A 22,419-nucleotide genomic window follows, 5' to 3' on the forward strand; every position below is an offset into this window, starting at 1 on the left:
TTACGTCCTAAATAGATCACTGCTCCTTGAAATTATTTGTAGCAATTGCTTTGAATTATTTTAGAAAATTTTAATCATGTATATCACATACTTTTACAAGGCCAAATATTATAAACTTCAACTTAATAAAATTTAAGTAAAAATTTTTTTCTTTCAATTTATATCTCATATGTATTTATCACAAGGATACATATTTATATTCTTTTTATCAAAAGTATATTTGTTTAATTAATCTAAATAATAAACGATTCCTGTTGATGTGAATTTTCTTAAAGACATTGCTATTATATTTGAATATTCGGATGATTTATATATTAATTATTATACTAAATTATTATACTAAATAAAAATCTATTATTTGAAATTCTATTTTATTGTAAAGATATATTTTATTTTTCATCTTCCTATATATGTATATATAATCTATTTTACAAAATTACAATCTTTATTACACTTGAACAAACTCTACAGTAAATAAGCAAAAATAAAAGCAGAAAACATTATATATTAATTATAATGAATATAATATACAGAATAAAGTAGAGAACACATTTTTATTAAAATATGTACGTAATATATACAGTATTGTATAGTATCCGCATTGAAAAAATGCGTTTTGATTGTGTAATCAATATTCTAGTTATACACAGAAAAAACAAATGTTTCTTAATTGCACATAATATTACATATAGTAATATATGTACGAAAGTTTTAAGCCTGAATCATCTACATAAACATTACATTTTATTTGAAAAATAATAGAATAAATAAATGGATATATTAATAAAATTTATAATTTTCCTGATTTGTGAAGTTAACTTTCCACTTAACTTATGCATTTAATTTTCATGCTACTAAAAAGAATACGTTTTAAATTTTTGAAATATATAATTCATAATAATTAAGTTCATATTCTTATGCAGTTTGTTCAGTAACACAAAATTTAATTCTTGTATTATTATCACTTTATGTAATTATTATCATTTTATTGTACATGCTACATGGAGCATATTGAATGCTCATTTATTGAACAAACATTGCAATAATAAAATAAAATAATAGAAAGTATAATTATGGCATTAAAATAATATTTTTTTTCGTAGTAAATTAGTAATAATGTATATACATAAATGTATATATATATATATATATATATATATATATATATATGTAACATATAATATTATATAAAATGTTAATCAACTGTGTATAAATATGTACGTCGTGTAACAAATTTTTAAGAAAAAAAAGAAATAGAGGAAACAGAAAAAATCATTTAAGATTTTCATGTCTTCGGAGATGAGCACTAAGTGTGCCACGTTGAGTAAAACGTTTCTCACAGATTTTGCACTTGTAAGGTTTCTCGCCGGTATGTGTCCGCCGATGCTTAATCAGATATTTTCTGGCGCTAAACGCTTTGCCACAAAACTCACAAATCTCCGGTTTTTCACCAGTATGTATTCTAATATGAGTCTTCATGTATTGTCGTCTAATTAGCTTCCCACATACTTCACACGCCACTTGACTCTCGCCAGTATGAGTCCACATGTGCTCTTTGTAACAGTAGCTATAAAATGTCTCGAAGTTGCATATATCGCACTTGTATTTCTTCCTCATCTCAGGCAGACTGTGAATCTTCATGTGACTACGAAGATAAACTCGATTGCTGAAGGATTTATGACAGATCTCGCAAGTGCAAGGCTTCTCGTCGGTATGCACACTCATATGAATCTTTAAAGTCGCCTTCAAATAGAAACCCTTATTACAAATCTTACAAAATTCCGTGAATTCCTTATTGTGTCGTCTGATGTGAATCTTTAGATAATATTCCGACGTCAGTTTCGCGCCGCACACATGGCAAATATGGGGCGCACCGTGCAACGTTTTATGTACATTCAAGTATCTCTTCTTCTTGAATATCTTATGACACTCGTCGCATTCAATGGGACTTGTTGATAATTCTTTACTCTCTTCTCGATTTCTCTTAATTCTCGTGATTGTATTTTTCCATTCCCGCTTCTTTTGCGCTTCTAAAGGATACTTGCATCGCATCTGACGATGCTTGATCAATTGTAGTTTTTTGGAAAATGTTTGCCCACAAATGTCACACTTGTATTTTTTTTCTGCTTGACGTAATGCTTCCCGAGTTCTAAGTATCGATTGTTCCGTTCTATGTACTATCAAACTGGCTTCTGTATCGAAATCTTCGTTGCATGAATCACAATGATATGCAGCTACCTCTTGAACAAGAATAGTTTTGTTATCAATATCTTGAAAAATAACGAAAGATGCACCTTGATCCTGCCTTTCTATAGCAATATTTCCCAGATGATTTTTAGATCTCCAATTTTGAGTTCTGAAAAATACAAAAATATGGATTATAAATGTATAATCGAAAAACAACTTAAGTGCATTTTACTTTTATTTTAGACATTCTGCGCGATGCGTTAAATGACAGCTATTATTGTATTATTTTAAAAATATGGGATCATATAGGCAGGAGAAAAATTATAATTATTTATAATTATACTTAATAATATAATTAATCCGAAGTATTTCAAAAGAGACTAAATCGATAAAATTAATATTTAAATGAGAAAACATATCTTTATTTTATATCCATAAAATCTTCAAGTGCAATAAAGAATTTTAAGCAAATTTGCTGATATAAAATATTAAAATCTTATTACTTACTGTATAATAATTTCAGAGCTGCGTTCAATAACACATTGTAATTCAAATATTTCATTCCATGAAATAATTATAACTCAAATTTGTGCAATGTAAAAAATATGCGCAAAGTATCTAGGGCAAATATTTTTTAATTTTATATGTTACTTAATCTAAGATTTTTTATTTTTAATTATATCATTTATATTTTCATAAAGAGTAACTGCTAAAAATTGTTGATTAACAAAACGTTTTACTCTTTTTTTCTACACCGTAGAAAAACACATGCTTATGAAAAATAATTCAATATATATATCTTAGTATATTATTATACACTTATAAAAGCATCTTATATATTATAGTTTTTTAAAAAAATTAGGATAAATCTTCTCTTTTAAAGAATTACAATACAGATTTATTAAGAATTACAAGATTTAAAAATTTTTGTTTGTACTTACACAAAAATAATACATAATAAAGTATAATAAAAAAATTATGCAAAAATGGAATGAATTTTTTTGTTTTATGAATAATTTTTAAAAAAAATATCACATCTTAAATCTATTACTTACACAAAAATAATATTTAATAAAACATCTCAAATCTATTACTAACACAAAAGTAATATTTAATAAAGTATAATATAAAATTATGTAAAAATGGAATGAATTTTTTGCTTTATGAATAATTTTTGACGAAAAATATTACATTTCAAATCTTATTGACTATAGCCATGCAGGCTAATAATTAAAAATTATTAATTTTGACAATTTTATAAATACGAGATATTTTTCGCAAATTTTATATGAAAATAAAGATTTTTCTAAATATACATATAATGTATACTATAATATCAAATACATATTGAAAAATAAAATCTCAAATTTTAGCTGCTATTAATAATTATTTAAAAAATGCAAATAAAATTCATATAATAAGAATAGTACTACTTAATTAAATATTATTTAAATTAATATTAATAATTAATATTAAATTAATATTACTATTTTTATTTTATTGCTACTATTATTATTTTATTGCTATTACTATTACTTTTTATTTAATTTAATAATATTATTGTTCCTATAAATTAACAATAAAAAAATTATACTTCAAAAATTGAATATTTAATATATCAATACGACATAATCAATATAAAAATATCTAGAATTAACTATTTTTCATCAGTAAATCACCAAAGAGATTTCATTTTTTTAGATAAAAAGAAATAAAATGAATTGAAATAGTTATTTATTGCCTATAAATAATTTCATGGAAGAGCTTAATAAAATATATATCCTCATTATTATATAAAAATTATTACATTTTTTTAGTTATTATTATAACAGTCTGTAATAGAACTTTATTTTTCGTAGTTTTTTTATAATCATGTAACTTTTTTATTTAAATAATAAGTATATAACAACTAAGGCACTAGAAATTGTAATTCCGAACTGTAATGTTAAACATTATTAAATCGATGTTTGTGACAGGCAAGTATCACACTCTTTTTAAGAGTGTAAATAATTATTTACAGCACAATATATCATTATCACGCGAATTATTAGGAGATAAAAAAAGCGTACAAAGCAAATATCGAATAATTAATAAATAATTATCGATATGATTATCGAAATAATTATCGACCTATAAATTCACATTACTATTATATGTAAGAATAAAAAAACAAATATAAGTTTAAAAATACTGTCATACGTAATACTAAACAATTATGGACGGTTGATCTGCAAAAGATCTCTTATTTATTTTTTTTTTGGAGTTTTTGAACATAATGAACAAATTTTAAAACGTGAACAGATTCACAAAAATTATTTATTTACTGCTTTGTCAAATTTATTCTCCATAAATTTTATTTTATATTTATAATGGTATACTAATGCAATCTTTCACTAATAAAACTTTTATAAAGACGCGATTTAATTAAATCTTACCAAGTCAATTTTTAATGAACATATTGCACATGCATAATTTGCAAGACATTTGTTTTCCAATAATTTTTTCATCTAATTCATTCATAAATTGCAATAATTGATATTATTTTATGATTTCTTCGAAGAGATTTTATATGTAAATTGTTATAATATTATCTGTCAGACTTTTTAGAGGATAATGCGAAATAAGTCCTAATTCGAGGACTCTTTATATTTTAACCGATTAGTGTGTTCGCAAGCACTCGTTTAATTTAACATGGCTCATAAAGAATCGCTACAAAAGCTGTATTTTATAATTTGTATCAAATTTACAAGAGAGACTGTGATACACTTAAGGGTACTTTATTTTAATATTTATAGAATTATTATATTTTTCATATTGCATAATTAAAAATTACATATGATAAAATTAATAAAAATTTATAAAATTAATAAATATAAAAATTATAAAATTATAAAATTAATTAAAAATTACAAAAAATTAAGACAGTTAAAAGAACTATATAGAATGTGTTACAAAGCATCTATATATGTATTTTTTTTTTAATTATTTAAATTGTAGAGTATATATATATATATATATATATATATATATATATATGTGTGTTAAACTATGTCAATATAAAAATTTTTAAAGAATTCTAAAAATTTCTGAAGAAAAATTCAAAAATAAGTTTTATAAAAAAATTATAAATGATATATACTATGTATATAATTATTCAGATTATAAATGATTAATAACTAAAAATGTAGCTTAAATATATTCAATCTTAAAACATTTATTATATCATTGAAAAAATAATTTGTTGCAATGTACAATATAACCCTAAGATATCATAGTCTCCCCTATATACTTTTAACATTCAAAGCTTACCGATTATTATTTACTGCAAGCAGTCATTTCTTCAGCATATTTCATATAAGTATCATCTATATTAATTAAATGTAAAAAAAGACAAGTAAATATAAGAGAGCTTAATTATGTAAAAAAGGATCTATTATGATAACTATTATTGCCATTAATTCTAACTGGGCAACATTATAGTGACGTTATCAAGAGACAAAGGATCTTGTTGAGATTGCAGCTCGTGTTGCTGCTGCAAATTCTGCTGCTGTTGTTCCTGCTCTTGTTGTTGCCGCGCGTTTTGTTTCGCATGCGTCTTTAGATGCGAGTTCAGCATCGTTTTAGAAGCGAACGATTTGTGACAGCACGTACAGGGATAGGGTCGATCGCCCGTATGACCCCGCAAGTGTACTACCAACGTAGTCCGTTGTGTGAATCTTTTGTTGCAATGTGGGCAAAGATGCGGCTTCTCGCCAGTGTGCGTACGACGATGCACGCTCAGATAGTTTTGCGAAATGAAGCCCTTGCCGCAGACATCGCAAATGTGTGGCTTCTCGCCAGTGTGCTTGCGCAGATGCACCGCCAAATAAGTCTTGCTGGACACCGACTTGTCGCATATCGGGCATATGTATTCGCTCTGTGGGCCGACGTTGCCGTGCGTCTTCATGTGCACCAGTAGCACTTGCTTCCGAGAGAATCGCTTGTTGCATAGCTCGCAATGGTGTTTCCTTTGCGGTGGCACGTAATCTGGTTGATGCAGTTTCGCGTGCAGCCGTAGACCCTGACGATAGCGAAAAGTGGCGTTGCATACGTCACATTGAAACGGCTTGTCTCGCGCGTGCGATGACAGATGTACTTGACAGTTGCTCTTGCTTTGGAAGTGCTCGCCACACACCTCGCATTGGTATTTGTACGCATCGGACGTGTGGCATCTTTGATGCTCGATCAGGCTCTCCCTATCCGATGTAACGTAGCCGCAATCATCGCAATTGTAACAGTCCTCGTGTTGCTCCTTTTGGTGCTCTCGCAATTCTGGCATCGTCGAGAAGCTGTAGCCACAATTCTCGCAAACTAATCGCTCGTCCTCCGACTGAGCTCGCTCCTCCGAGCAAGACTCGTGCGTTTGTAGGTGTAAAGTAAAAGCCTGATCGGAGGCGAAACTGTCGCCGCAGAACTCGCACTGCATAACACTTTCGTCAACGAGTACATCCGTCGTTTCCATCTTCGATATGCTTAATGAGTCCGCTATCAGTAACTGCGAGTCGCCCTGGATAAAGACGTGCTTGATTTCACCTGGTCCGCACTGCTGCCGTTCCTCGGGCAGCATCGTGAGTTTTGACACAAAATATCTGCAAAGAAGACAGACACAAACGGGAGTCAATCAAACGTGCTCGTTGCTCGCCGCCTTTTCGTTCTTTATCGTTGCCTTAACGAGGTAAGCGAGATATTTACAGGGACGATCTGCTGGACACTTGTGCTCGATTATATGGAAGTTGGGTAGTCAATAAAGCGCTTCTCACCAGTGACATTTCTAGCATTTTTTTTATTATGTAGCCATCTCCTACGCTCTATCTTTTTTTTTTTTACCGATGTCTTATCGCTTAAACAATGCTTATTCGCGAGCGAACACCGTCGTTTACTGTTGCACTAATTGTTGTACTAGCAATTTTTATAGCATAATTTACGATAAAATATAATTAATTATATTCTACATTCGCTTAATACTATAATAAATTTATCGTGTTTATGTCGTATTAATTGATAAAACATCTTTACAATATTAATCTGTTAATAATAATCACGTACTATATCTTATAAGTGCATAATTTTATTTTATATTTATTGCTTATATTATATATAGAATAATATATTACTTATCGTGTATATAAATCATAAATTTAAATTTTATGTGATAATCTACATTCTGTTTTGTAGTAAAAGTTTGACGAGAAATATTTGTTGTAATTTTGTAATTTAGATTTAGTTAAATATCCTTGTAAGCATAATCCGAATCAAAATTTTATAGAATTCGATTATAATTATGTGAAAGATATATCTTGATGTCCACTTGTTGACATATTTAATTTAATCAATTCGGATTTTCAATTATTTATATCATCCATGATATTTAATATATGATTCACTTATTAATTTGACTATTAGCATGAAAAAACATGCGATAGCATAAGCATCCCATATAACACGATCGTATAAACGTAACTTTTGTTTTCTCTGCGTTTATTTTACACAATTTAATCAATAAATATTAATATAGTAAATATGTTAATAATTCTCTATATGTAATAAATGATAATTAATACTATACTTATCAATTATAATTATAATAAATTATGAGTGCTTATCTATCTTTCTTTTTTATTTAGAGAAAGAAACAAAGAATCAATTAATTTTAATTAATATTAGAGGTAACGGCTTTCATGGAACGTAAAATGATTGTACTTTCTGATACACGTGTTTTTCATATCAATTAAATTATTAATAGTTCATAGAGCAATTATGACAATATAAATTATTAAGAGATCAAAAAATATCAAATTTAAGTAAAATGGATTACTATAGATAATGAAATGAGACATTTATATCTCTCATCGATCGTAATTTCGTAATTTTATACAGATTACGTAAAATATTTAAAAATTGATATATAAAGATGGAATAAAATTAAATATTTTAACTTTAATATATTATTTTCTTAAACTTTATGTAATTATCAAATTATATAAAAAAGAAAAAATAAATTATTTTTGAATTAAATGTTTTAAAGAATTAAAGATAAATTAAATGAATTAAAGATTTTTGTTACTAAAAATCTGATAAAAAAACAATTTAGAAAATATGGTCAATTGTAATTAAATATACACATTTGTTTGCAGAAAAATGTAGTGTTACGGTAATATTACATTAACAGAAAAAATACATCTATGAGATGAGTTGATGAGAATCTTTGCAAAAGACTATTAAATATTGCTATTTACTTTATCTGCAATATTATTTCAGAATTACGAATTCCTACGATTAATTCTAAATATTAAAGCATCTTCATACTTACATTTCACATTTATATAATTAATATTACGAGTTCTCATTAATTCTACCCTGTCTTTTGTTCTATATTAATCAAAGGCACCTGAATTCAGCGTTATGTTTACATTAAATAAAATATTAATTGCTGCATTTTATATATTAGCAAATTATCTACGGTTTAACTAATATAATTAAAAATTTAATCTCATTTACAAAGTATAAAAATAATTAGTAATTATTTTTTCAACAGATTATTTTACTTAATTTTATTTAGTTTAATTTCTCACATATAATAAAAAAATTTCGCAAATTTATGACTTTTAGGCACTTTTTTTCATTTGATTGTGGCGCAGGTACTTTGCTTATTTGAAACTAAATTATACACGTCAACTTTATCTAGAAATTCCGCGTCACATTCATTATTAACATTATCCTATTTTGTATAATATACAAACGATATCACAGTGATGACAACATTTATGATTAAGGAATATAACTGTTAACTTGTTTTTATCGTGACTCTAATTCAATTATTAAATATATTTTATCCGAAACTATATAAAGTTTAGATCATATTAGATGTGTTTATAAAAAATTAATTTACATATTTCAATGCACTCGTCATATATTATATCTATTCATTTATTATACTGCGATAGTAACTTGAGTATTAATAATTTTAGGCACTTAGACATCAACACTCTATAATAAAAAACGATTAATTTCAAATTAATATCATTTTCATAGAAACATGTTTAATCTTACAAAACATTTATACTTTTAAAAATTGACACATAGTCAATTCAGTAATCAATTTAGTAATTATTAGAATTTATTCCAACGGACAGAATTACACAAACATTACTTTACTTTTACATAAATTTTATCTTTTTCAACAAATTTTTATCAGATTTGACATTAAATTCAATTAAAATTAATTAATATAAATGTTATAATATTCTCCTCTAGAGTGTTGATGAAAAATTAAGCTTTGAGATCAAATAAGATTCTTGATATCATTTTGTTCCTTTTTTAAGAATATTTATACGATCAAAAGTAGCATCTCGAATTTAATTAGTGGTAAAAGATCTGGTTATCGATCAATTCAAAAAAATCTCAGTGCTTCTTCATATGATTAAGCATAATTGTTCGCGTGACAAATCCTTTTCCGCACAAGGTGCAGGTATACGGGCGTTCTCCCGTGTGATACCGACGATGTACAGTGAGCGTCGATGCCTGCGTAAACGATTTGCCGCACATGGCACAAAGATACGGCCTCTCGCCGGTATGGATGCGTTGATGCACCACGTAATACTTGCGATGCGTGAAGCCCTTGCCGCATACGTCGCAGACCAGCGGTCTCGACCTGTGCACCGCCTTATGCGTAGTTAGGGACTCAGCGGTGGTGAATTGCTTAGAGCACGAGTCGCAGGGATAAGTCATGGACTTTGCGGGGATTACGGGACCGCCAAGATTGCCTATCACGGGATCGACGACGGGCGAGACCGCGTTTGTACCGATGATCCTACCGTCGTTGTTGCCCGCTGGCAGCGGCCGATGCGTTTTCGCGTGATGATTGTACAAGTTGCGCGTCTCGAAGCGCATCAAGCATCTCGGGCAGGAGTAAGGTTTCTCCTGGCCGATCTCCTGATGCATCCTTCGATGACGTTCCAGCAGGGTGCGATATCGAAAACTGGCCTGACAAAGATCGCAGGCGAACGTTTTCTCCATATTATTGCCGGATGACGCAAGATTGGCAGAGGTCGACGCGCACGAGGTCACCGGGGACGCGGTATGCGTGACCTCGTGCATCTTCAGGTGGCTCAACGCAACGAAAGTCCGCGAGCAGACCGCGCAAGAGTACCTCGGCTGATTCTCGATATTGTGCTCGAACTCTGGACGCGCAACGTGACTCGTTCGCATGTGATAGTTGAGCTTGAGAGCGCTTCGAAACTCGAGACCGCACGTGGGACACGGATAGGACTCGGCGAGGATCTGTACCTGATCGAGCAGGGATTGGTCCGGGCACATGGACTGGAAATGCGGGGGGAGTAACGTCGACGGTAGCATCGACGATGATTGATTCGAGAATAGGGAGTTAGTGGTCTGTAGAAGATTACAATTGACGGATATGCCGATCTCTCCGATCTCGGGCGAGGGCGAGAGGATCTGACGCAGCATCCCCGACAATCCACCGAAAGTCTCGCCTCCTTCCCTGAAATTGACAAAACCCAAGGACATTGCAACGGAGAACGACACCCGTGGACGCACACACAGCTTTGTCTTTCGAGATTCTGCTCTTTGTGATTGTTACAATATATCTTGCATACAGGCAGTGATAAGAAAGAGAGAGAAAGAGAGAGCGAGAGAGAGAGAGAGAAAAAGAGAGACAGGACAGAAAAAAGATAGATCTTATGCTTATGTGAGTGCTGCAATGTGACCGGTGCAAGGTGCTTGGGCATTGCTGATATTCCTCGAGACATAACGATAATGAGAGTGTTTACAAGAGCGTACGTGCGAATCGAGAAAGTCGTCGTGATTTGTCGTCAAGTCAAACAGCTTTTTGGAAATTTCATCACACGTTATATAATATCCATCAAGCTTTCCGAATTTTTTATATAAGTCTTATATAATATTTAATTACGATTGTAGATGAATACTATATAGAGAATATACTTGTAAGCCTATTATCTCTTACTAGTTTTATATTCATATTATATTTTTAATAATTAATATATTATTCGAATTATAAATAATTAGAGAAATAGTATATATGTACAACATAAAAACTGTATATTAGATATTCCCTAACGATAGCAGAAGGAAAAAGTAAAGATTAAGCCATAAAACTTGGCAAAAGAGTTCGAGAAAAGCAAATTTTTACTTAAGAAATTCACTCTGAGACTGGAATAGAAAATATTAAAACGCAAAAGTAAGTTAATTACAGAAAAATCTCACCTTTATAAACAATCCATTACGATGAGGCATCTTCTTCTCACTTGCACAGAATAAAACAAAATATGACTTTTTACACACATACACACATATATACTTACATTCAATACATCGAGTGTTTAATATATCACGAAATGTCATATTATATGGAACAAATTAAAAATGCAGTTAAAAACTGCAAATAAAAGATGAGGAAGAAAATCAAAGATATTATTCAGTACTTTACAGCAAAAAATGACATCTTGTAAAAGCTTGACATGATAAAAATAAATGAAAAATGTTATGCAATGTCAAACTTTTATGTGTGTCAGATATTTACTATACTCAGAACTGAATATTACGATTTTCCTCATTCACAAATGTTTAAAAGGTTCTTTATATAAAATGACATTTAGAATATGTCCAGAAAATATTAAATATTGCAGCCGATTCGCGAGGCGCATAAAAATATTTAATAAAATATATAAAATTTTATTTCTCGAACGCAAAAACCGGCGCAACATACGGTGCAAGCCTGGTCATTATTCGCTAAAAAAAAATCGTTCTCCGTGATTATAATCACGGTATAATTTTTGTTCGCACTTATGTGGAGGCGCGCGAAATAATACGCGCGATCCAAACAATATGCGATAAAAATCTAGAATTTGTATAATAACGTTGCAACGAGATGCGCGAAAAAATTTGTTCGACACTAAAATGTCATCGCGTATCGCTACTACTGTTACAAGTGCGCAGTATTTCATTTTGCATATAAGAAACACACAGAAAATCTATGCATAAAATACAAAATGTAAAATGTACAAAAAGAATAATACTCGCCTTTGTATAAATCCTCTTGACTCGATGTAGTCTCTTAATGGATGATTTTTTTTCTTTCGTTTTGCAGAATCTTCGAATTGAAAAACATATGATTCTTGATCTTCTTCAACATCGTTCATTCTCAACCGATTATCTTCTCGATTTATAACTACACTATTTCGCAATTGCTTCATCGTTCGAGGATCGTATACCGGACACGCAAAATTTTACTAACGATCTCGTGGGATACGTATTGTTATATCGATTAAACGGTAACTCTTAAGATTACGCAACACTAATATAATAGTACAGAGTCCTGGCAATATCGTAAAGCGCAGGCATCGGAAAGCACGAAGATATAAATCAGAAACGGTAGGTAGGTATACGTAGGTAGGTATACGTTGCATCAATTAAAATATCTATCGTCTGTGATTTTTGAATTGGCCGAATATCGGTCATTTAGTGCGGCATTTAGTGCCATCACGTAAGCGTGGGAATATTAATATCGACAACATGTAAACATTTGATTTCTGAGTGGACAGAGAGATGAAACTGATTTTCCATAAATACTGATTGTTGTGAGAACAAGGAATTAATTTTTTTCACGACATATATATATATATATGTACATATATATGTATATATATATATATATATATATATATATATATATATATATATGAAATAATCTAGAGAAATCCCTCTGTCCATTATATTGCACATTTATAAGTAATATTTAACACATAAAGTCCATTTCAAGTAAGACATAAAATTAGATTAATTATATCTATACGATTTTACAAAGAATATTATGTAAAGAATATTAATGTTAAAATATTTTATCGAAATGCACTTTATATGTACATGCTACCACATGAAGAGTAACAAGATGTTTAGCAATTTGCACATTCTAATATTTAAATAATTCTATAATATATTCCTTCTTGAAAAAAAATATTGAATATTATTTTAAATATGCAAAGATATTACATAGAAAATATTTGTATAAATTGCTAAACACCTAGGACCAAAGATGGTTGTGGGGTGTGTTTAAACTTACCTTGTGTTTATCTGCATTGTATTTTTATGATTAACACTAAATATCGTTGTACTACTATCTTATATTGATTTTATCTTATACTTCTCTTACTTGATTTTATCTTATACTCATCTTATAATCAGCACAGTTTTTCAAGATTTTAATCAATGTATATAATTGCAAATACTTTAAAGTAATATATATATAATTGTGTATATTGATTTTTTAACAGATGTATGCAATGCTATTAATAACTTATATTTTCAAATTTTCGAAATTAATTTTTTATAACAATTTACTGTAATGTACCATTAAATCCATTTCATTATTGAATTATTGATTTAATTTTACTTAATGCCAATAAATATACATAATTTTGTTCATTTTAAGTTCAAAATCAGATTATCATAACAAAAAACAATAAATAAATAAAATCAGACACAATGTTTTGTGTTATTGTTCATGTTCACCACAACAAATGACATCTTTGGCCCTCAAGTAATAAATTAAAAACAGAAAACTCACCCAGTTTTTGCATCCACGTCTGATGTTTGTGACATTACCATCTCAGGCATATCAGCAATTTTTTGTTGTTGAAGCCCAGAAGGACCTGCCTCGTCGCACGCCAGAGAGACATTGACAAATGTTGTAGGCTCAACAGTTCTACTGTTATTAGGATCTTCTTCACTTTCTTCTTTTATAGGTAGGCCTTAAACAGAATTAAGTTTTCTTTTTTTCTACTCTTTTTTTTTTAATTTAAGCACAATTTACCTAATAATATCTTAATTATATAAATTATATAGACAATAACATATTTAACACAATTATATACCTTCATCTCCATCGCATTCATCATCCGAGTTTTCTTCTTCTTCACTACTCTCCTCTTCTTCTTCTTGCTGTGTAGATGTATTTGTTTGATTCTGCGTAATTTGGTCATGTGACGTTTGTGTACTTGGTCCAGCTACTGGTTGGACATTTTGTACAGAGTTACCACTGTTGTCTATAGGAACTGAGGTTATTTGTTGTTGGGTATTGCTCGACATCATCATAGGCATAGTCAAACCCATATTGTCCATCATACCCATAGTCATATTGTTCTGATGTTCGTTTACTTGTTGCATCACAGAACCATCTAACCTGTTCTCGTTGCTTTGATCTGGTTTCATACCATTCTAAAATAAATAGAAAACAAAACATGATTTTTATATTTACAAGAATTAAAAATTTCAATAAATTAAATTGAGTAAGATAAAATGTATATATTTCCAATATTTTATTTTTCAACTAGTCATCTTATATAACCTTAGTCATTATATTCCATATAATATTTATATAATTAATTTTTTACATCAATAAATAATTAAACACAAAAAGATATATATTGCAATATATGTATATGTGTAAATATTATATGAGATTTAAAAATATTTGAAAAAACTTACACATGCATAACATGCAAAATATTGAAACTGCTAATTATCATTGCTATGGTAAACATAGACAAATGAAGACTTAGACATAAGACAATCTATGCACTTAAATTTTGTGTGTCTACTTTTGTATAATCCTAATTTTTTCGCTTTCCATAAATTTGTTGATAAATTTATTACAAGAAATAAATAAATAGCTGCAGAAGAATAATTACCGGATTGAGAACAGTGCCAACGTAACCCTGTTTGTCTTCCATGTTTACTTCGCCTAGCCATTGTAGTAACTGTTTCTCTGCGTTTGCTGTCGTATGCCAAAATTGATAAATTAATTCTACTTTATACACACAGTCGTCACATATCTTCTTGGGTAATTTATCTTCTCTGGCCACCTATAATTATAATAAACAAGAAAATTTATGCGAGACTTAACATAAAACACTATAAATCATATTTTATTAATATAAAAATTATTTTTTTAATATTATAAGTTCTTTCTGTCTGTTAATATCATCTATAATCAAATCTATAATCAAATCATCTATATCATCTATAATCAAATCATGATACAAAGAATCGTGTCTATTTACGTATCAATAAATAAGAGACGCCGTTAAACACCGTGAACTAATAGCAAGTTTATTAACTAATGACGTTAATTCTGATTTCTCCGTAATAAGAACGCAAATACGTAAATACACGTGCAAATTAGTATTTAATCGCACGATAATGTGCGTCAAAACAATGTTCCGATAATTGGAATTGAAGACAAAATGAGATATTGATTTCGGAAATCGACACAAGTCAACGTCACGCGTCTCGTGAGCGTAGACAACAATGGCTGATGAATGAGATTACGTTAATTTCGAAATATAAAAATATTAACTCTGCCATTTTGATAAAAATCGTACAAATTATCGCTAATAATTGACGTGCCGCGTGAAATGAATTTTTCACTGAGCACATCGCATGCAAAAGCGCGGCAAAAATCCATCGAACAATTAGTGGCGTCGCAAAGCCAACGAGCAGAAATGGAGAATCACGATATAACGAGCGTAAACCGCGCGACGAAAATTACCTCCAACGTGACACCTCAATTCCCATATTTTCCCCGTTTTTCTCCCCCCCTGTCCCTCGCGACCCAGGAACGATTAACGGAAAATAAAATCGAACGAAGGTGAGATTCGCCGCCGAGGTGAGGTCAAGGAGGCCCGAGGCAAAGGTTCGCAAGATGGCAGGTCGCCATAGTTGTACGCGATGGCGTAGTTGGCTTCTTACCTTGACCGGCAAGCAGGCGGTGATCTTGAGAAAAATCTGCCGCACGTCGCCCTCGCCTTCGAAGATCGGCACGGAAACGCGATCCTTCACGAGACACAGCCGACACAGGTCCAGATAATCGAGAGAGGACATTTTACCGCGTAAAACGCCAGCTCGGAGACGCAAAGCCGCGCCCGTGCACGCGAACGCCGTTTGCAACGAATCCGAAGAGGGAACCCGCGTTGTTCGCTACGCGTCGCTTGCTCACGGCTGGCTCCCTCGGCCGCGCTCGGGACACCTCGGCGGCGCTCGGGGAGCCTCGGCCGCGCTCGGGGCGCCTCGGCCGCAGCCTCGGCGAGCGTCGCGGCAACGTTCGCGTATCGATCGGCTTTTACCGAAGCCAACCGCCTTCACACACGACAGTCCCGGATGACGATGCGAGGGCTCTCTTCTTGAAATGTATCGCAAATCGATGGCGCGATTTTTCCCTCTCGAGACCGGACTCTCGAAAATCGATATAATCTGACAGTTCTCGAAATTTATTCGAAATGTTGACAGAGCGACGCGCGAAAAAATTGCCTGGCAAATTACTATTTTGGCGATTAATTGAAGAAATGCGCGCGAAAGCGTGTGCGAAAATAGGAAGAGACGTCGTAAGAGAGACAATAAAGCTTCCTGGGGCTCTCCGTAATTTCACTTTTCCGACACGTCGGATTGATTGATCGGGCAGATGGCTGGAAAAGGTCGTCCGAGTGCATGCTATGAAGTTTTCATGCTCAATTACTCCCACTTTAGTTAGATGTTCAACGACGCATGATCAAACCGTCTAACGTCTATCGGCGAACAACCGAGAGCGGTTGTGGAAAATGTTGACATGTTCATTGTTTCGCGTAGATCACCTTATCTCCGTTTAATCTGCACTGAAAATTATGCATATTGTATTTATTGGAGCAATTTTTTTCCGCTTAACTGCTTTTCGGAGTCATTTAAACATTAAATTATAATAGATTGCAAAAAAATGAGCTCGCCGTAAATGTAGAATCTTAAATGCAACAAATGTAGTTAATTTATTCATAAATTCAGAAAGTGAATCAATATATAATAATCTGCAAAAGGTAGACTTTAATATTTTACGTCGAGGAGAAAGAGCTTTTTGTTCGATATCTTATTTTGAAGTAGAGATAAATTGAGATTTATGATACGGCACTGTATGAAATAAGAATAAAACGGATCAAGAGAAAGAGAAGAGACGTAATGTCGTATCCCTTTGTCTCGATGTTGCGACTTAAAGTACTTTCATACGAAACTCACATCGTCGTCGTATGAGAAAATTGAATTATATTCTTTTGACGTAAACGAATTAAATACGAAAAAAGAGGAAGGGAAAGGAACTGATGGAAATAATTTTCACTTGGAAAAATTTAATTGTCTATAATTTACCGCCTGATTGTGGTACAACAATTGTCATTTGCTCACATGTGTGAAACCGACTTTACTCCATTGTAGAAAATGTCAATGATCTCTCATGTTTTTTCCTACTCTGCTTTGACTGCGTTTTTAATGAAACTGTAAATAAAAACGTATTTGTTTTCTCTACTCAAGTTTTTATTATTTTTCTCTTTAATTTTTGTATTATTATATTTCATTTAAAAAGAGAATCATCTTTTTTATCAATACACATATCTAAAAGTTTTCACTTCTGTTTCTCTATATAGAAAAAAAACTTGTATATAATATTTCTTTATATAGAAAAAAAACTTGTATATAATAATCTTTACTTAGAAAAAAATTAAATATTAAACTAAAATATTTAAAAAATCATTCAAATATTTAGTGCAATATCTCAATATACATCTCATAGACTACTGTACACGTGATACAGTGAAACATTATCATCATTCTTGCATATCATAAGACAAACAAACAAATTGTCATATAAAATAGGAAAAGAAAGTACTACGGCTGTAGATAAAAAAAACTGCTTTATTGTGGCAGAGCACATGTATCATTATATATACCAGCATATATATATTTATATATATAATAGGAAGAGTCCATAATAATTTACAAATTACGATCCATTTAAATGTCGTTACACATGGCGGTGTGTGCAGGCAGGGGATTTGAGAACCGATTCCGACCAATCTTTCGCGTCTTATCTTCAAAAAATTTCACCCTTTCTTGTTTTTGTTCTTACTCTCCCTCAAACTTTGCGTCTCGATCGTGAGTGGCTTACTGAAGGCCCTTGTAGGATACGCTATTTATATAATGAAAATAAGAGATATGTAGTCTCCTTTCTTTCAGTTATTTCATCGAAACTGTGGCCATAATTATTCGAGGAACATTGTGTATGAATCTTTCCTTGCACATCTTACAATATCGTTATTAATATCGCAAATCTTTCGTAATTTTCGCATGTATTGAAAACTGTTTTCTTCTGTCAATACAACCTATTTCTTTTATTTTTGAAAGAAATAGACGATCAATTTTTCTACTTGTTGAATAATTCGATCAAATAAAATTTATTGAATGCAATCTTTTTCACGATAAAATTGTTTTACACTTCATCGTTATTATCGGAAGATATCCGATGAATTATCGTAAATAGAATAATAGAAGCATAAATTGTTATAAATTTTGAAGATACAATGTCCGAATATACTTCTTTATATGCACTTATTTTATAAACTTATTTTTTTCCGCGATTTAAAAACGCGCAATAAATCGATTAAGTGATAAAGTTGCATTATTTCGATGCTTTAATTAATTAATTAATCGACTAATTAGTTTGTTAAATTCGTAACTATATGTACTTATATCTTTTTACGCTATTATAATAATAGCAAAATTGCATGAATGTTTGAATCTTTTTTTTTTTTTAATTCCATATCTTTGTGGTTATTTCGTAATGTAAATTTACACAGCTATTACAAGTATTATTGTTTATATTTGTGTAAGGTAACATTAATAGCAGACTCTTCGTGTCCGTTACCTACTTAATACAAAGTTAAAAATGCATAAAGTTTAAATCTTTCTTCAAATCTGCGAATGTATGTGTGTTCCGCTGAGTGTATGCACGTGTATATTTACATATACACGTTACATGTACACAAAGCACATGATTGATTTACATCTGGCACTTGCCTGTGCTGTTGCTCCTCTCTGAATTTTCCGGAAACCGAAATTAAAAGAACGAATCAAGAACCTCATAATGTATTGATATAAATTATATATCACATCTGTAAAACTTGCATGCAAATATTACGATGCAAAAATAGTAAAGCATATCAAAGATACTCGCGATAAAATGATGATTACGATATTAATAACATTTTAATACTTTTTTTTTATATTTCTATATCTCTAATACCTTACACCTGAGACGTTCTTTTAATTTTAGGTATCCTAGGATTTGGAAGGCCGCTGATGTATCGTTTCTAAAATTTTCAAACCAATTTTTAAACTAAGGACTATAGTCTATTTATTAGAATTAGTGGAATAAGCATCATGTCTAAAATAAACATTCCTGCATTTTTATTATTTAGAATGAAAGAGTTTTTCAAATATATTACATATTTTGTACAATTATTCTTTTCACAATTACACGTAACAGCAATTCATGATGTTGTTTTACGATTTCTAAAAGATATTGGTGATAAAAAATAATATGCAAAAATTTTGCGGACATTATCTTTTATTATGTTCTAATTAAGTAGGCTATAGTCCAAAAATGATCTTATATCATCAATATTGGGATTAACTAAGTTAGCGTTGGTCGTAAAATCGTTGATAGTTTTAGCATATCTAGTACACTTCACGCTATATTGATGAAACCCGTTTAGGAAGCTGAACGACAAAACATCAATTGGGAAAGGCATGGAAGTGAACGTAATCCTATAGCAATTTCAACAAAGCGTATGTCTCACTCTATATTGTACAATTTTCTCATATGTAAGAAGTGTCACGTATGCTTCGATCTACTTCGACAACGTTCCAGTCACTACTTTATTTTTTCCATAGTATAGGATGTGTCACTTAAAATATTGATAACAAAAAAAAACAATTTCTTTGTTATATAAAGATTATATTACAGATGGAGAAAAATTATAATTATAATAATCCTAGTAAAACATCTGATATAATTACAAACTCCATTGTACAGGTGACTGCTATTAAATGATCGTCAAATTAGATACGAAGCAAAGCGCCCCAAGTATATTTTTTTAGACAGAAATGCTTTATATATATTACAATATTATTATACAGTTAATAAAAATTTTTTTTGCAGCGAACACCGTCGCGTTTTCACAATTTACAATTATTATCAATAGAAACTTCTCATAATCAGTTTTATGGCCATTTATACTATATATATAATAATGCACGAAATTATATATTTCTGCTTCATTCTTGGTACAATGCGTCAATCGAAAGTAATCTCTTCACAAAAATAGGGAAATTGCATATAAATGTACTATCCTACAAATTTGTGAACTATTTGCCATGTTGCTCTGTACTATTATTAATTGTTCGTCGATATTCAAGATTCTATGACAATCAAATTTTTCATTTAAAATAAAATTTGTATTAATATTTAAATATATTTTATTAGTATTTTTTTCATACTTTCCTCTTAACAAAGTAATACAAGTAATAGCAATTTAAATATATGGAAGAAAATTATAGCACTGCAATATAATTACAGTGACATTTGGATATTATTTTCGAACGTTGCATTCTCACGTCAAACAATACATCATTTCATTCTGCATTTTAGCTAAATCGATGTGAACACAATCCATTTAATATTTATTATTTCGCGAAATGTGTTTAGATATATAGGCGAATATAAGAAATGTTCTCTTACAATTAGCAACAAAATCATATTTTTTAAGATATATCAAATTCTCGCAATAAGCATATCTTAAGGAGAGAGAAATAACTTTATAGATTATTAGAAGAGATACTAGCTCAATCACGTAAATATAGAATATAATAAATCAAATCATGCTATTATTACTAATTAAGTTATATTTTGACGATATATTATAACAATTTTATGTCACCTATTTAATAATTAAGATCAAAAGCAAACGAGAAATCGTCTTTTGTTCAGCTAATACTATAGCTTCGATTATTATAAGCTCAATTACTTGTTTTTATAGAATGTTACAATAAATATAAAATATTATATGAAAGTGTATATATAATCCTTGTATTATCTTAAGATGCTATATAATGTTTACCTGAGAATTAAAAAAATTGTATATACCCGATTATTCAAAATTTTATTACGTTACGTGAAGACTAGCGCAAAGTTTGATATAATAAACTACGAACAAATGACGAACGTGTTGATCGTTTCAAACTGTAAAATACCTATATGCTGTTTTAAAAAGATTTATGATCGTTACTGCTATTTAGCTTAAACGAGTTGAAATGATGTGTCAAGGAGGGCGAATCAAATAAAAGTTACATCGACCATCGATTAATACAAGATGCATGGCTAATTATGTGTTCACTTAATTTATTTTCGTTAAGTTAATTTTTTTTCTCTCTTATTACCCTCCTTATCTCATAAAAATCCTTTACGATCTACGTGATCGCATTATTTGTTACTACCTATAATATATTACAGACTTAATTCGCCGTAATTAATATTAATGAACGGGAGTAAGTTCTAGCGATTCTTTATCATCTTTTCTTTTTTTCTCGTAGAGTAAGATATTTATAAGTGAAATGGCGCAACCGCGATAAACGGTCAACAAGTACGGCTGTTTCATCGTAATTATGCTTGCTGTCAAAAGGAAAATAACATTATATAATAAATTGTAAACGAGTGTCTGATGTGTATATGTATATATAGATATATCATCGTATTGATTGATGATTGAATCCAAAAATTCATGCGAGAGAGATTGCGCATCGCAGCTTAATCTGATATAATCATATCCGTATAATATTATAAATTGCTTTTGGTCGTGATGTGTGAACATCAATGTTTTCAAATTGTCGATGTGCATGATCTAAATATTTGATTTCCTGAAAATCTTACATCTCATAATATACAATGTAAACACATGGCTCACGCGTTTGATTTGAATGACAAGACATTCCCACGAAAAAATTGCCGTACCCGTCGGCGTTTTCTTATAGACCATCGATTCGATAAAGAAACGTCTTCTATTTATGCTACTTATACATGTGCAATCCAGTATACGTCTTAAAAATATCCGAATAAGTTCTACTTTTCTCGATCAAAAGGCAAGAGAATTGTTCCGCTCGTGTTCATCCTATAGTATGATAACGCATCTATCGGGAATACGTACTTCTTGTTTCGATGGATTGACTCTTCGTAGGTAAACTGTAAACGATCAATTCGGGGAAGCAAATTCGTCAATTTTTCTCGCGTACTCATCTCTGCGTCGT

General features: G+C 30.6%; 1 protein-coding gene across 14 annotated transcripts in view; it reads right to left on the reverse strand.

Moving 5' to 3' along the window:
- LOC105257061 (zinc finger protein 37) overlaps positions 1-16,248 on the reverse strand; it is a 52,950-nt gene extending 36,702 nt beyond the window's left edge. For 11 of the 14 annotated variants that reach the window (XM_025409393.1, XM_025409404.1, XM_025409394.1 and 8 more), the window contains exons 1-4: positions 16,012-16,248; positions 14,952-15,125; positions 14,136-14,478; positions 13,829-14,012 (exon numbers count right to left, since the gene is read on the reverse strand). In XM_025409393.1, coding sequence (XP_025265178.1) covers positions 13,829-14,012; positions 14,136-14,478; positions 14,952-15,125; positions 16,012-16,143 — 833 coding nt within the window. In that variant the 5' untranslated portion in view covers positions 16,144-16,248. Of the gene's footprint in view, positions 1-1,257; positions 2,357-5,445; positions 6,816-9,475; positions 10,727-13,828; positions 14,013-14,135; positions 14,479-14,951; positions 15,126-16,011 lie in introns of those variants that run through there. The other 3 variants (XM_025409403.1, XM_025409398.1, XM_025409400.1) reach the window with 3 other exon arrangements.
- Between the last annotated feature and the right edge of the window lie 6,171 nt (positions 16,249-22,419).

Source organism: Camponotus floridanus, unplaced genomic scaffold, assembly GCF_003227725.1.
Source record: "Camponotus floridanus strain SB8 unplaced genomic scaffold, Cflo_v7.5 scaffold26, whole genome shotgun sequence".
Lineage (NCBI taxonomy): Eukaryota > Metazoa > Arthropoda > Insecta > Hymenoptera > Formicidae > Camponotus > Camponotus floridanus.